The sequence below is a fragment of the Geotrypetes seraphini genome, chromosome 11 (assembly GCF_902459505.1).
Source record: "Geotrypetes seraphini chromosome 11, aGeoSer1.1, whole genome shotgun sequence".
Lineage (NCBI taxonomy): Eukaryota > Metazoa > Chordata > Amphibia > Gymnophiona > Dermophiidae > Geotrypetes > Geotrypetes seraphini.
Window position 1 is genome coordinate 47044652 of NC_047094.1, and position 16054 is coordinate 47060705.

At 43.2% G+C, this 16054-nt stretch overlaps 1 protein-coding gene across 2 annotated transcripts in view; it reads left to right on the top strand.

The window, feature by feature from the left end:
* The window catches only part of PPL (periplakin), a 151703-nt gene that overhangs the window by 75082 nt on the left and 60567 nt on the right, over positions 1-16054 (top strand). For both annotated transcript variants that reach the window (XM_033963123.1, XM_033963122.1), the window contains one exon: positions 11007-11106. In XM_033963123.1, the coding sequence (XP_033819014.1) occupies positions 11007-11106 (100 nt within the window). The remainder of the gene's footprint in view (positions 1-11006; positions 11107-16054) is intronic.

The following is a 16054-nucleotide window of genomic DNA, read 5'->3' on the forward strand; positions in this document are numbered from 1 at the left end:
TTTATATTTAATATATAGAATAAAAAGTGAAAAGTAAAAAAGTTTCTCCCCACTTACCCGTTTCATGTCAGTCTAGTCTGACTTCTCTCATATTAGTTACGCCATTTGTTTTAAAGTTGTTTTATATTTTTTAAAATAATATTTATGTTTATGTTTATGTTTATTTAATATTTGATCTACCGCTCCTGCATTTTACTGACCTAAGCGGTTTACAAAGTATCAAACTAAAATGAAATTAGGTACTTGAGAAAAACAACCCTATCTGTCCCGAAGGCTCACAATCTAGCTAAAGTAACTGATAAACTCAAAATATGTAATAACAACATATAATACATTTGCAAGATCAATAATCAAAGAAATAGAAATAATGAAAGAAGATAAAAAAATTAAAAATAAAATAAAACAAATTTAAGAGATAGAAAAGTCTCTGAAGTGGCCTGATAGCAAACGGTCATATTTTAGTGCAGGTCTTAATACATCTCCCGGCACAGCGCACTTCACAGATCTGCCACTGGCAGAGCTTGAGAGCATCAAAGAAATTAACATTTCTAAAACATATCTACTGAAACTGTTATAGGAAATAAATCCAAATCAATACGAATCAGTACAAATTAAGGCAGATTACAGTCCCCGTTCCATCATTCAATTCGGGAGAGCCATGTGAAAAAAAATGTGCTTTTGGATGTCTCTTAAAATTTTGAAATGATTCTTCCTTCCTTAACTCTACTGGTAAATTGTTCCACAATATTGGAACCAAGTAGAAAAATGCACCATTTCTGGTTGAGGCAAGATGAGCCTTTGAGATATGGGGAACAGCTACTCTATTGTCATTTAAAGATCTCATCGAGCGACTAGGTGTGTAAAATAACACTAGATTAGAGAGATATAGGGCTCCTTTTACTAAGGTGCACTAGCGTTTTTAGCGTATGCACAAAATTACCGTGCGCTACACCACACAGTATGCTTCTAGAATATCGCCAGTTCAGTGCTGGCATTAAGGTGTATCGCGGGTGGCAATTTAGCGCACGCTATTCCGCGCGTTAAGGCCCTAACGCACCTTAGTAAAAGGAACCCATAATGGTTATAACTCAAATAATGCCCTAGGTGCCAACATCAGGATTTTAACTTTAATTCTAAATTCCATTGGGAACCAATGGAATGTCAAATATAATGGAGTTACATGATCATAGATGTATGCGTGACCTAACAGCCGAATTGCCGCATTTTGTACGATTTGTAAACGTTTCAGTTTCCCAACTGTTATTCCCGCATATACCAAGTTGCCATAATCCAACTTAGATAGAACAAAAACATGGATTAAAGCAGGGGTGTCCAACCTGCGGCCCCATGAAGTATTTTGTGTGGCCCTGGTCGAGGGCGATACAGTGTTTTCCTCTGCTGCCCCCGGGTGTTTACCATCTTACCGGCTCCCTCCTCTGTCTTGCTGCAGCGTTTACGCGTTTGTGCAGCCCCAGGAACATTTTTGGGGGCCAGTGCGGCCCAGGGAAGCCAAAAGGTTGGACATCCCTGGATTAAAGTATGTAATATAAACCTAAGGTTTAGTTTAGTTTAGTAACGATTTCTTATCCAAGAAATTCTTAATGTTGCAGTCTTATTTTTATACTGATAATGTGCAGATATAGAATAAATATAATTTTATAATTTAGCTTGTGCATAATTCATCCCCTTGCCGACACATTTATCAAGGTCGGGGGAGATACATCACTTTTATATTTGCAGCGGCAGAGTTTGAAAAGGCAGACATAAGTTATGTATCTGCACATTAGCAGTATAAAATATTAAGACTGCAACATTAAGAATAGGCTGGGATTCTTGAGGATTTGCACCACCGCAAGTTATGCTACTCGGGTGGCAGTCTGAAGATCCTTAACAACACTTACAGGAGAATCGGTCATAGTTGTTAAATTCAACACTATTTATTATTTGGGCGCACTCCTTGGACAAGTCAATTTGTTTTCCGCTGCCTTGGGTACAAACTAAGATCTAATCTAATCTAATCTAAACCTTAAGTTTATATACCGCATCATCTCCATGAGAATGGAGCTTGACACGGTTTACAAGAACTTAAAATAGTGGGTAGAGAAGAAGAAAAAGGATGACATGAACTTATGTGTAGAAGGGGGGAGAGAAAGGGGGGAAGGATAGAGCTACAATTTGCTGAAAAGCCAGGTTTTCAGTTGTTTGCGGAATAACTGAAGGGAGCTCAGGTTCCGCAGCGGGGTGGTGAGGTCGTTCCAAAGACCTGTGATTTTGAAGAGAAGGGATTTTCCCAATTTGCCTGAATCGTGGATGCCGCGTGGAGAGGGGAAGGCTAGTTTAAGCCTTTGGGCAGTTCTGGAGGAGTCGGGACTGGAGGAGTTGAAAGACAGTGGGGATAAGAGGAGGCAGGATTCCGTGAATGATCTTGAAAGCCAGGCAGGAACATTTGAAATGGATTCTGGAGATTATTGGGAGCCAGTGAAGTTTGGCAAGGAGTGGGGAGGCATGGTCAGACTTGCGTTTTGAGAAGATCAGTTTGGCTGCAGTATTCTGGATTAGCTGGAGTCTTAGAATACTTTTTTTTGATAGATTTAAGTAGATGGCGTTGCAGTAATCTAGTTTGGAGAGGATGATGGATTGGACAAGGATGGCAAAGTGTTGTTGGCTGAAGTAGGATCTAGCTTTCCTCAGCATGTGAAGGCTGAAAAAGCATGATTTTGCCAAGGAGTTGAGGTGGTCATTGAGGGAGAGAGAGGAATCGATAGTGATACCAAGGACCTTGCATGAGAACGTGAGCTGTAGTGTATCGCCTGTGGGTAGTGTGAAAAGTGTGGGCAGGTGTTCTTTGAGCAGGTACGTAATGTACCTGAGTATTTATCACCATTGTACTATCTTGTTGAAAATCTTTGTCATAATGTGCTGCTTGATAGGCCAGCGTGTTTTCAAGATATTTCTTACTTTTACATCCTTTAACTCAGTGGTCTCAAACTCGCGGCCCGGGGGCCACATTCGGCCCGCCAGGTACTATTTTGAGGCCCTCGATATGTTTATCATAATCACAAAAGTGAAATAAAACAGTTTATTAATCATATGTCTCTTTAGCTATAAATGACAATATATTATTAAGACTTAGCCAAAAGGAAAGATTTATAAACTATAAAGAGTTTTACCTCCTGAAAAATTGTCATTTCTTTCATAAGATATTAACTATTTTTTCTGCGACCCTCCAAGTACCTACAAATCCAAAATGTGGCCCTGCAAAGGGTTTGAGTTTGAGAGCACCGCTTTAACTGATGGAAAAACGAACAGAGCATTTGACTTCCTTCTATTCTTATAAGGTGCTTTAAGAAATATGATATGATGGATATGATGGAGCTAATCCAAAAGCAACTTTATGGCACAGACATCCCAACTTTTCAAAATTTCTTACGAATAATTTAGAACATAATTGAAAATTTTCTTTTTTTTTCTAAAATTTCTGCTCCTATATTTTCTATTGTATCTTTTGATAATATTTTGTAGACCGCATAGAACTTTTGTTGGTTATGCGGTCTAGATGTTATGTTATCTTGTGTGTATTTAGTTCTAGTATACATGATACGTATCATTAATGGGTGGTTGGTTGGTTCCTAGATTGAGCAGGTGCGGCACCCAGAAACGTCTCATTTTACAATGACAGGTATCAGCAGGCATCCCTTTTAAAAACTATGAGGACTTGATATAGCAGTAGAGTTCAAAGGATTAGCTAGTCTGTGTCTTAATACTGGCATCGTCCCTTCCGTTCCTAGCCCTGCATCTCTTTGTAAATGTTGTCATGGAATAAAAGCTCTTTCTGCTATATTTGTTTCCACATATCACTGAACTGCCGGGGTAGGGGTCCTGAGAAGAGGACTCTGATTTACAGAGCCATAAAATAGTGGAAGAGGCTTTCAAAAAATTATAATTGTTACCCTCTGAAATGAAATATAGAAATAACGATCACAAAGTAAATGGTGTGACCAGCTTTCCAGACCTCTGTCCCTTTCACTGAGTCACTGCAGAAGAAACTATGACAGGTCAGATAGAAGAAGTGAGACATTCCCACCTTCCCAGTGGTGTAATAAGGGGGATGGGGGCCTTCAGGGTGGGGACGCTGGTACCCCTCCCCCTGCCGCATGCACGCACCCCCTTCCCTTCCTCCTTACCTCTAGTCGTTCACTGCCACGAGTAACAGCGTCAACGTGTTCCTCGCGACCCTGCCGGCTCCTGCTGTTGTCACTTCCAGCTGCCGCGCATAGGGAGTGACAGAGGGAGAGGACGCGGTCACGAGGAGCCCGTTGACTGTGTTGGTCATGACGGTGAACACCGAGAGGTACGGGGGAAGTGAAGGGGGCATGCAGGGGTGAGTTGGGGAGGGTACAGCAGCCTTGTACCTACTCAAGTAGGTGTAGTGGGTAATCCCCGTGGTTTATGCTCAGATAGGGTTTGGGACTCCTACATAAACGATATTTACGTATTTGACTGGGACTAGACCCCGGACTGATATTCACTGGGAGGCCATAAGCAGCTTCTCACTCTCTTCTCCACACTCAAAATAACCCAGGCATGGAGTGGAGGGGGGTGGGGGTGGAGAGAAAATTTCATGTCTACCTGCTTTAGACTTAGACCCATCCAAAATTGGCTTTCTGTATATGTCACTGTTTTGAACCATTTCCCCCACCCGCCAGTCCCCTTCAGTATGTTTTTTTAGATCAGTGGGTCCCCAGCCAGTCAGATTTTCAGGATATTCATAATGAATATTCATAGGGTTACTAGATTTTCCGCCCCACTCCATCCAGTTCCGCCCGAGTCGCACCCCATTGTGCCCCCCGCCCCGCTCGAGTCACACCCCATTGTGCCCCCCGCCCCACTTGTCAGGAGGGCATCTGCACATGCGCTGGTGTGACGCGATGATGTGCCGGGTTTTGAAAAGTTGTCCGGACACCCGGACATGTCCTCTGAAAAGAGGATATATCTGGGGGAAATCAGGACGTCTGAAAACCCTAAATATTCATGAAAAAGATTGCTTGCAGTGGAGGAGGTGAATGCAAATCGCTCATGAATATAATTTATGGATATCCTGAAAGCCTGACTGGCTGGGGGTTTCCCCAGGACAGATTTGGGAATCACTGCTTTAGATTGTAATGTAAACCAGTTACAAAATCTGATACAGGGAATGGATCCAGTTTGTGGGTAGAGCTGGGATAAACCTGCTCAGTGTTAGCAAAAGCTTCTGCGCCACCTTCTTTACTGGTCTGTTCTGCCCTGGGATACCAGTTCGCCACCATCTCTTCTTTCCAAAGACTAGGCCAACCTTTTCAGTGGAGAGAGTGGTGAACCGGGACCAAGGGCGAGACACAGCAGCCGCCTTTTTATCTGTTTCATGAAAATGCGAGGCTGGTGAGGGAGGAGGGCTGATGTGAGTATAACTGTGATACAGAATGAATGCCACACAATGCCTTAGTGTAGGGCTTGAATGAAGAAAATAAAATATTCATTATGAGTTCAATGCCTCCTAACCTCTCTTTGTAAACGTGGGTGTATGTGGCTAACTGTTCGGTAAGCCGGAAAATAAGCAGAGCAGATTGTGTTGGTGCTACAGTTTCTTTGTGATGGCACAGTGGGCAGCTGGCCTTTGATTTTAGACTGGAATACGTCTGTAATTGCAGGGTATTAATCCTGCTTTAGATCCAATCACGCAGCTCACTGCACCCTGCCAGCTTTGAAGACAAATAATGAGTTCTCAGGTCTCTCCATTAGACACACTAACCCTAAATTATTTTCAGTTGTTCTACAGCAGGGTCGCAATCCAGTCGGGACTATGCATGAGATCTATTTGCTTGCACTGCTTTCAAACCCGACTGGATTGCGGCCCTCGAAGAGGGACTTTGACATCCCTGTTCTACAGCATTCTGTGCTTCCCCTGATCTCTTACCATCATCGGTCTTTCTCCTTAAAGAACAAGGGAAACTGTCTTTATTAGGAAAAGAGCCACCATGGTAAAAATGAGAATTGCGGATCTGGAGGAATGATCCAGGCAGGAGTTCATTTCCTTAGAAACGTACAGATTGTAGTGCTGTTTAGTGGACTAATGAGAGAATTATCCAAAACTGGTGTTTTCTATGACGACCCTCAGAGAAACAGTGATGGGAAGTTGGTTCGTTATGTAGGTTAAACACCAGGCGTTCCACCTCAGAGATGGCTATAAATAAATCCAACATGCATTTAAGACTCTTGCGACTATATGATTTCAGGTTAAGTATTCTGTTCTTAGAAGCTCTTTGGCAGGTGAATGACGAAGCTGAGAGGTGGAGAGAGAGCCTGACAGTTCTTTCTGTATTGAAAAGCTGACATATTTAATTATTCAGTTTTGAAAGGGTAATGTTTCTTTTCCTAAGATATTACCCTGCAGGGCTCCACGGCAAATATTTAAGTTTTTGTTTTTTTATGTTTAAAAATCATGTTTATTGGAAATGAGAAGTCACAAGAGCAATAATGACAGACAGAAGAGCTGACCACAATATACAGGAACAGAGCAGTTAGGTACAACCCCAAAGTCCAAAACAACATTTCTATTATTTTAGATCTCTCAAGTAGAGAATTAGAGAATGACACGGTGACAAAATTCATCACCATTCCCGTCCCCACGGATAACCGCGGGAACCCATCTTCATGTCATTCTTTAAGGAGAGAGGGAAGAATCAGAGTATGAATGGCCACAACCACTGACCCGTAAGCTTTGCTTTGAAGAATGCTGGTGTAGAAGGACCGAGGTTGAAATAGACACTAGAAAATGACATTGGATTATTTCCTGCGGTTATCCACGGGGACAGGAACGGTGATAAATTTTGTCACCGTGTCATTCTCTATATGACACAGTGACAAAATTCATCACCGTTCCCGTCCCCATGGATAACCGCGGGAAACCATCTTCATGTCATTCTTTAAGGAGAGAGGGAAGAATCAGAGTATGAATGGCCACAACCACTGACCCGCAAGCTTTGCTTTGAAGAATGCTGGTGTAGAAGGACTGAGATTGAAATAGATACTAGAAAATGACATGGGATTATTTCCCGCGGTTATCCGCGGGGACGGGAACGGTGATGAATTTTGTCACCGTGTCATTCTCTAATCTCAAGCAAACCCATATCGAGCCTCCCAAAACCACCCCACACTCACCCAGTAAGCACAAAGCAATGACTACGGGCCAAAATGAAAGAAAGTTCGGAACTCTGCTTGTGTGGCATAGAGTCCCAGAAAGGTTCCCAAGCATGTTGAAACAATTGTCCTTTAGAGGAAGACAGGGGCTTAACACCCTGCCGTTCCAGTGTCAAGAGCGCTATCATACGAGTGCGCCATACACTCCACTGAGGTGCATCAGTGGTCAACCAAAAACTAGAAAGCTGAGAAAGCTTTACTTCACTTAATTTTTCATGTTAGCCCAGTTCAGGTTATTATGATTTAAAAGATGTATTACAACCTGTTACTGGTATAAAAAGGATAAATCCGTTTCTGCTCCTGAGGAAGACAACGAAACGGAGCTCTGTCGGGCAGCGACTATTATCCTTTGGACTCAGATAAGTTTGAACTTGTTTTACGTGTTGAGGTTTTTTTTTGGGCATTCATTTTTTGTGTTCGCTATTTGCTATTGCTAGCATGGAGCGGCAAAAGAATATTAAGAATAGCGTTTGAATTAGATTCGTTAATTCCTTCAAATAAAGAGAGCACTTTTAATGGTGTGTCTAACAAAGTTTTTTCACGTATTGAATATGAGTATACTCTATATTGGAAGAGATAATATGATGTACGGGCCAAACTCATTTAGGCTTTAGTTGGCACGTTGTGTTCTATGAGTTGTCAGCCCGGGGTTATACTGCCAGTTGACCGAGTGCAGTTCCCCAGTACTGAGGTCTCTTCTTTTCGAACACTTCTGATTTTAAAGTGTTTGAGGCTTGTGCAGATGAGGATGGAGCTTAGGCATTGGCGGAATGAGGCATTATGACATCACAATCTGAGCTCTAGAATGTTGCTGCTTATGATTTTAAAGCGTTTGAGGCTTGTGCAGATGATGACGGAGCTTAGGCATTGGTGGAATGAGACATTATGACATCACGATCTGAGCTCTAGAATGTTGCTGCTTATGATTTTAAAGCGTTTGAGGCTTGTGCAGATGAGGACGGAGCTTAGGCATTGGTGGAATGAGACATTATGACATCACGATCTGAGCTCTAGAATGTTACTGCTTATGATTTTAAAGCGTTTGAGGCTTGTGCAGATGAGGACAGAGCTTGCAGGAATGAGGCAGGGACAGGAAAAGAACTCGCCGGGATGGGAAAATGAGTTAAACTAAACTAAAACTTAGCTTTATATACTGGGTCATCAACAAAGGAAGTGCGACTCGGTTAACAGTAATTAAAAAATACTAAAAAGGTAAACAATCAAGAATTTCAATGGGACTAATGTCCGAAGTGTTTAGCAAATAGGAAAGTTTTTAAAGATTTGCGGAAAAATTGAAAAGGACTAGGACACCTCAAAATTAATTTGTCCCCTTGTCATTCTCTAAGCAAGATCACTCTCTTCCCTACGGTCCCAGCTTTATAAAGGAATCTTTGCAATCCTAGAGATAAACCGCATCCTGCCGGAAGACCCAAACAGGAGAGCAGAGGACTCCACCAGTCTACATTTCCAGTGCTGGCCTATAAAAACTAGTTTTTTGTTTTTAAATCTGTTATGTGAATGAAAGCAATTGTTAAAGAAACAGTGAGTGGAAAAAAAAATCAATATATTTAAACCAAAAGAAATTATCCCCTTTCTAAAAACACAGGAGAATGGCTGAACTTGCACTTGAATTGTCTGAACAGTGAAAAACTTAATGCAGCTGTCAGGGATGGTAAGGTAGAGAGAAAAGGGAACAGACAGACTGGGACTGTGTTCAGTGATGGGAAGGAAATATATCAGTCAGTCCGGACGCTGCAGAAATTTTCATAGGAATTGTATGTATGTAGAACTGCCTCCTGAAGAATTTACTTGGCATTTTCTAATTATCTAGCTGGAAGGATTCCACCCTGCCTTCTTGGTAAACAAGTTTAAAATTCAGTGAGCTCTGCTCTACTCCTCCCACTAAAGCTGAGGATGCCTCTTATCTCTCATCCCCCCTCCCTTGCATTCATCCCCATCTCTCTGTGTAAAGTAGAGAATGACATGAGGACAAATTTTCCCCATCCCCAGGGGAACTCATTTTCCCGTCCCACCCCCGCAAGTTCTTTTCCTGTCCCTGCCCCATTCCTGCAAGCTCTGTCCTCTTCTGCACAAGCCTCAAACACTTTAAAATCCTAAGTAGCAACATTCTAGAGCTCAGATTGTGATGTCATAATGCCTCATTCCACCAATGCCTAAGCTCCCTCCTCATCTGCATAAGCCTCGAACACTTTAAAATCCTAAGTAGCAACATTCTAGAGCTCAGATTATGATGTCATAATGCCTCATTCCACCAATGCCTAAGCTCCGTCCTCATCTGCATAAGCCTCGAACACTTTAAAATCATAAGTAGCAACATTCTAGAGCTCAGATTGTGATGTCATAATGCCTCATTCCACCAATGCCTAAGCTCCGTCCTCATCTGCACAAGCCTCAAACACTTTAAAATCAGAAGTGTTCGAGGCTTGTGCAGTTAAGGCAGCACTTACAGGAATGGGATGGGGATGGGATAGAGAAACTGAGTTCCTGTGGTGACGGGGAGAAATTTGTCCCCTTGTCATTCTCTAGTGCAAAGAGCTCCTGTATTGTGTTTAGACAATACTCCACCTGCCTCAGGTTCTCTCCAGCCCCCTGTGCAAAAGGTTCTCTTCCACTGCCCCTGTGCTGATACTAAAACACTTCCTTGGCATGTAGAACTCCTTTCATTGTCTTCCATCTTGTTGGAAGCCCCTTCCCCCCAGCCTATTTAATCTGGTACCCTGATATCCCACCCCTTGCTGGCAAGTTCTTGCACCGATGAAACTCAATTTAGTGGGGTAGTGCCTTTCTGTTTCTGTGCACCCTTCTTCCTCTGATATACAGTGGTGCCTCGCATAACGAACGCCTCGCACAGCGAACGCTGCGCACAATGAACTTCATGTCTTGCTTCCTACAACGAACTTCGTTTCACACAACGAAGTCGCCCGAGCTGCATCCTTCCGCGCAGGCACTGCGCTTAACTGCCCTCTCTCCGTCTGGCTCCCTGTGCAGTGGCGGACCGTCGGCTCGCAGGGGCCCGGCGCCTACTGCTGATGCGTTGGGGGGGGGCGGAGCTACTCTCGCCGCTTCCCCGATGCTAGAAAAAAAAAAAAAAATGAACAGTTAAGTCCCAGTTTTTGCCGCTGAGACTCTGCCCTCTCTCACTGTAAAATTAGACTCTACTTAGTCTGTCTTTAAATTTAAAAAATGTGTGTTGTTTTAAAAAACAATTATGTTTTTAGATGTATCTAAATAAAAATAATAACAAAAAATTTATCTTTTTTTATGTCATCTTAGCATATTTTATGCTACAGAACGAATTATTTTTTTTAACATGTATTGTTATGGGAAAACGCGTTTCACATAACGAACTTTTCGCATAACAAACTTGCTCCTGGAACGAATTAAGTTCGTTGTGTGAGGCACCACTGTACCTTGAAAAGTTGCCACCTTCCTGCTCTCCCCACCCCACGTTATTCTCTTATTTGGCAACAAACGCACATAGTTGAAAGTTGTACAAAAGGCAAAAATGAGTCATCAGCTAACAAGGCGCTTGGGAGCTGGCTGGAGGGCAAGCCCACTGCATACATTTTACCTCCCAGATTGGATTTTTAATTCATTTCATTTGCTTCTCGGAAGCAAGTCGAATAGGATGTGGGAACCTGCCAGCAGTAATAGGGTGGAGTCCCTGAAATGTGAGAACCCGACCACTGTGTTTTGTGAAGATGCTTCATGCTCCTGACCACCCCATCCCTCTCTCTTTCTTTCTATAGCAGTACCAACAAGGAGCTTTCAGAGCTCATCGAGCGACTGCAGAAAAATGCTGACCAGGTGGAAAGAAGCATCGTGGACACCGACAACAAGCTGCAGAGAGTACGTATTACCCGGTTCATAGACAACCCCGCGAAAGACAAAGGCGCGCGCCGACAACTGAGCGCAAGACGGAGGCGCGCGCCGAAGAAAATTACAGTTTTTAGGGACTCCAACGGGGTTTTTTTGTGGGGGAGCCTCCCCAGTTTACTTAATAGAGATCGCGCCGGTGTTGTGGGGGGTTTGGGGGGTTGTAACCCTCCACATTTTACTGTAAACTTAACTTTTTCCCTAAAAACAGGGAAAAAAGTGAAGTTTTCAGTAAAATGTGGGGGGGTTACAACCCCCCCACAACATGGCGCGATCTCTATTAAGTAAAGTGGGGGGTTCCCCCCACGCCCCCCCCCCCCCCGTCGGAGCCGTAAAAGCAGTAATTTTCTGTGGCGCGCGCCTCCGCGCTGCGCTCAATTGTCTGCGCGCGCCTTTGTCCCGGCGTGCTTTTGACCTGACACCGTATTACCCAGTAGGCCCAACTGTCCGTAGGAGTAACCTAACGTTCAGGTGGGCTGAGAGCCAGGGAAGTCCTGTCAATCCCACTGCATCTCCTTGGGCAAGTCGTTTAACCCTCCATCACCTCAGGTGCAAACTTACCCCCCTTTTATGAAGCCGCGTTAGGGTTTTTTTTTTTCCACCGGCCGTGGCGGTAAAAGCTCCGATGCTCATAGGAATTCTATGTTGCAACAAAGAACTACTCTAGATGATACTTATAAATAATACAATAAAGCTAATATGAATAAGATTTACGAAAAAAATATTTATGCTCAGAATCATAGAGGGGTGACTGGGACGAACCCCAGAAAAAACCACCTCACCGCCCAATCTTCGCATGTGAAAAAAGATGTAAAGAAACAAGCTGTGTGAAAGTTCTCCGTTTTTCAAGTGAGACAGACGCTATTTTTGAATCTTTGATGCCCATCGCATGAGTATTTTTCGACATACTACCGTTGGTTCCCTGAGGCAGGAGCGAAACGTGCACGTCGGAACCTGCAAGCTAAAAGATAAGTTTGCTGAGTTCTTTAAATCATTCTATGCGTGTTGCTTAAGAGACCTTTTTAGCCCTCACAGGGCTCTTTATGATTTACATCTTTAAAAGACTTGATATAACCGGCTGTCCATTTTTTCACATGCGATGATTGGGCGGTGAGGTGGTTTTTTTCTGGGGTTCGCCCCAGTCACCCCTCTGTGATTCTGAGCATAAAAACATTTTTTCATAAATCTTATTCATATTAGCTTTATTGTATTATTTATAAGTATCATCTAGAGTGGTTCTTTGTTGCAACATTTTTCCTTATCACTCTTCCTATTGAATTACAGTCAAACCTCGGTTTACGAGTAACCCGGTTTGCGAGTGTTTTGCAAGACGAGCAAAACACTCAGCAAACTTTTGACTCGTAAACCGAGCATTGACTCGATTTGCGAGCCCCCACCCGACCCGACCGCAGGAACCAACAGTATTGCTCCCCCCGAGGCCACCGGCGCTTCTATTGCCTCTTTCCCCCCCCCCCCCCCGACTGGCCCTGTCCTTACTCCTGCACCGCCGGTGATAAAAGTGCCTGCCGCCGGTCTGCTGCTGAGCCTTGAGCATCTGCGCATGCTCAGGCCTTCTGGATCTCACCCTCTCCGAGATTCTCATGAAAATCTCGGAGAGGGTGAGATCCAGAAGGCCTAAGCATGCGCAAATGCTCAAGGCTCAGCAGCAGACCGGCGGCAGGCACTTTTATCACCGGCGGTGCAGGGGTAAGGACAGGGCCAGTCGGGGAGGGGAGGGGAAGAGGCTACAGAAGCGCCGGTGGCCTCGGGTGGAGCATGGGAGTCGGGGTGCGTCTGGCAGGAGTGAGCCAGCACTTCAGAGTCCCAGCAGAGGGGGTAGTGGCATCCGGGGGGGGGAGGGGGGGTGCAGCGTCCGGGAGCGGCAGAGCCAACAGTGTCCAGTCGGGCTCTGTGGCGGCGGTGGCGGCGTTTGCTTAGCCAGCACCACTCGCAGTGAGAGGCAGCGAACAGCAGCAGAGGAGGAGAATTGGAGGAGCCGTGTGGATGGGAGGCGGCGGTGGAGGCGTCCCTAATGGTAACTAAGATTTTGGGGATGTGGAACGAATTGTTCAAGTTTACACTAATTCTTATAGGAAAAGTTGCTTTGATATACGAGTGTTTTGGTTTAAGAGCATGCTTCTGGAATGAATTATGCTCGTAAACCAAGGTACCACTGTATTTCAAAGTGGCGCCACTCTCTATATTTCATAGGAATTCTATGAGCATCAGAGCTTTTACCACTGCGGCCAGTGATAAAAAAAATCCTAATGTGGCTTCATAAAAAAAAGGGGGAGGGGGTTAGAGTCATTTATACTATAGGGCATTAGAATCTGGGTTTCGTGCATCTTAACGTGGGACTTTCTCATGCGCTAAGCCCTGATTTAACGCACCAGTATTTAGAGCTGTTTTGTTTTTGTTTTTTTATTTTACAGGTCTTGTGCTAACTTTTCCATTAGCACATGGGTAGGGTTACCAGACTTTACGTCAGTATAATCCGGACTCCTGGACCCGCCCCCAGGAACACCCAGTTCCACCCATCCCTGCACCGTTATGCCCCAGCTCCGCCCCATCCCAGCCCCCGCCCCCCGCTGCCTGTTTTTTCAGGCAGGAAGGCATCTGCACATGCGCAGATGCGATGATGTCCCACGCATGCGCGTGATGTCACCGCATTGCGCGGATGCCCCCTCCCAACGCGAATTCTTTTCAAAACCCAAAGTGCTGGGTTTTGAAAAGCCATCTGGACGTGTCCGGGGAAATCCAGACGTCTGGTAATTCTACGCATGAGACCTGCAAAAAAGAAATAATGTGGAGCTCTTACCGCCTTCTATTTAGGACATGCTCAGGTAAGGAGGGGTGGGGAACCAGGACCGCAATCCAGTCGGGTTTTCAGGATTTCCCCAACGAATATGCATGAGCTCTATTTGCAAACAGTGGAGGCAGTGCATGCAAATAGATCTCTTGCATATTCATTGGGGAAATCCTGACCGGATTGCTGCCCTCATTCCTCACCCCTGGTTAAATTGTAAGCCCTCTGCGAAAGGGAAATAACTGATACACCTTGTGAAGATTTGGGAAAAGTGAGTAATTATGTCTTAAATCCAGATCCAAAATACTTGAGGACTTTGTCCCTCTGTGTCCTGTGAGTTTTTGCACTGATGACAGTGAAGGGAACTTAAAGGACAATTCTGTAAAGGCAATAATGAAATGAAGTCCTTCCAAGTTTATTCCATCGTGCATATTATATCTTTTTCTTTTTTTTCTATTTGTTTAGTTTTTATTTAAATTTCCTTAGTATTCTATTAACGGTTTCTCATTCCATTCAATTCATATTCTTTCCTGTACCTTTTTTTCCTTCCTTCTAATGTTTTTCTTTCTTTTTTCATTTCTATATTTTATTTAATTCTTAAAATTATATTTTTATTTAATTTAGTTTTTTCCATTATATTATTATTTAGAATGTACATTTTGCTTTAAAAGTGTGGCATTGAGAGTTCAATGTATTCTTGTTAGGATGCTTCATATCTCATTTTTTTCCCTCTATCTTTATTTACCTCTATTATTTGCTAATTTGTTTGTTCTCAGGTACTTTAGTTAGATTGTGAGCCTTCGGGACAGTAAGAGAATTTCAAAGTACCTGTCTTTACCTATCTTATCTTATTGTATCCTTAATGTATATTTTCAGTAAACCACTTCGAACCTAACGGATTAGCGGTATATAAGAAATAAAATTACAATTACATTACAATTCACTTAGGCCCAGATTCTCAAAACTTTAACAAGTCGCTAAACTGTTTTCCTGCAGTTTAGCCTGTAAGCAGTTTAGCGACGGATTATCAAAAGGGATTATCTCTCTCTTTAGCGAGGATTCTAGAAGTCTCCGACACTGACATGCAAATGGGCTCTTCAACATTGAAATTAGCCCTCCGGTAGATTCTTTAAAAAAATGACGTAATGTTATAACAGGTCAATGGATTTTTGCAAGATGTAAAAATACAATAAAGAATATTGAATTAAAAAAAAAAAATGCCGAGCCATTTTTAAAAAGCGGCATCAGCTTTTAGCAACTAAAAAAAAATCGACTGGTCCAGGGGTGCCGGTCAGTGTCACAGACTGCTGGAAACCAAACCCCTGGGTTGTGATGCAGCGGGAGAGATGCCCATCACATATTCTGTCCTATATTATGATACTTTCAACAACATAAATTGATGTGCCTCAATGAGTTGTCCCATTTCTTTCCTTCATCGTGAGCCCATAACACCACATTTGTAAATCTTTAACCCACAACCATCAGTCCAAAGCTAGTATGTTTGGAATGATGGTTGTGGGTTAAAGATTTACAGATATGGTGTTATGGGCTTCTGATGAAGGAATGAAACAGGGCAACTTGTCAATTTATTCTGTTGCAAGTATCATAGTATAGTACATTGTGTATATATTGTATGAAATCTTTAATCCAGTATAGGCATGTTGTGTGTTGGCCTGTAGTAATGTAATATATTATCATCATCTCCTGTATGTGAATGTTCTCATCCACGGAGGTTTAAATATATGGAATTTGGAGTCTGGGCATGCTATGTGTGGCAGCGAAGTGCTGGAGTATGGAGCAGTATGTATACCAATGAAAGCAGTGCATGCAAATAGATCTCATGGATATTCATTGGGGAAATCCTGAAAACCCGACTGGATTGCGACCCTCGAGGAGTGACTTTGACACCCCTGATGTATACAGAGGGTTAGGCTTCTAGTGACTCAGTCAGACGAGGGACATGCTTGTATCTACATTGCCAACAAAAAAGAAATCTTATAATAAAGAAAAAAACAAAAACAAAACTCTAATAAATATTAATAGTGCTCAGTAAAACACCCTACGTTCCCGCAACGGTATTTATGTAGAATAGATAATGTACCACACATCATTGGA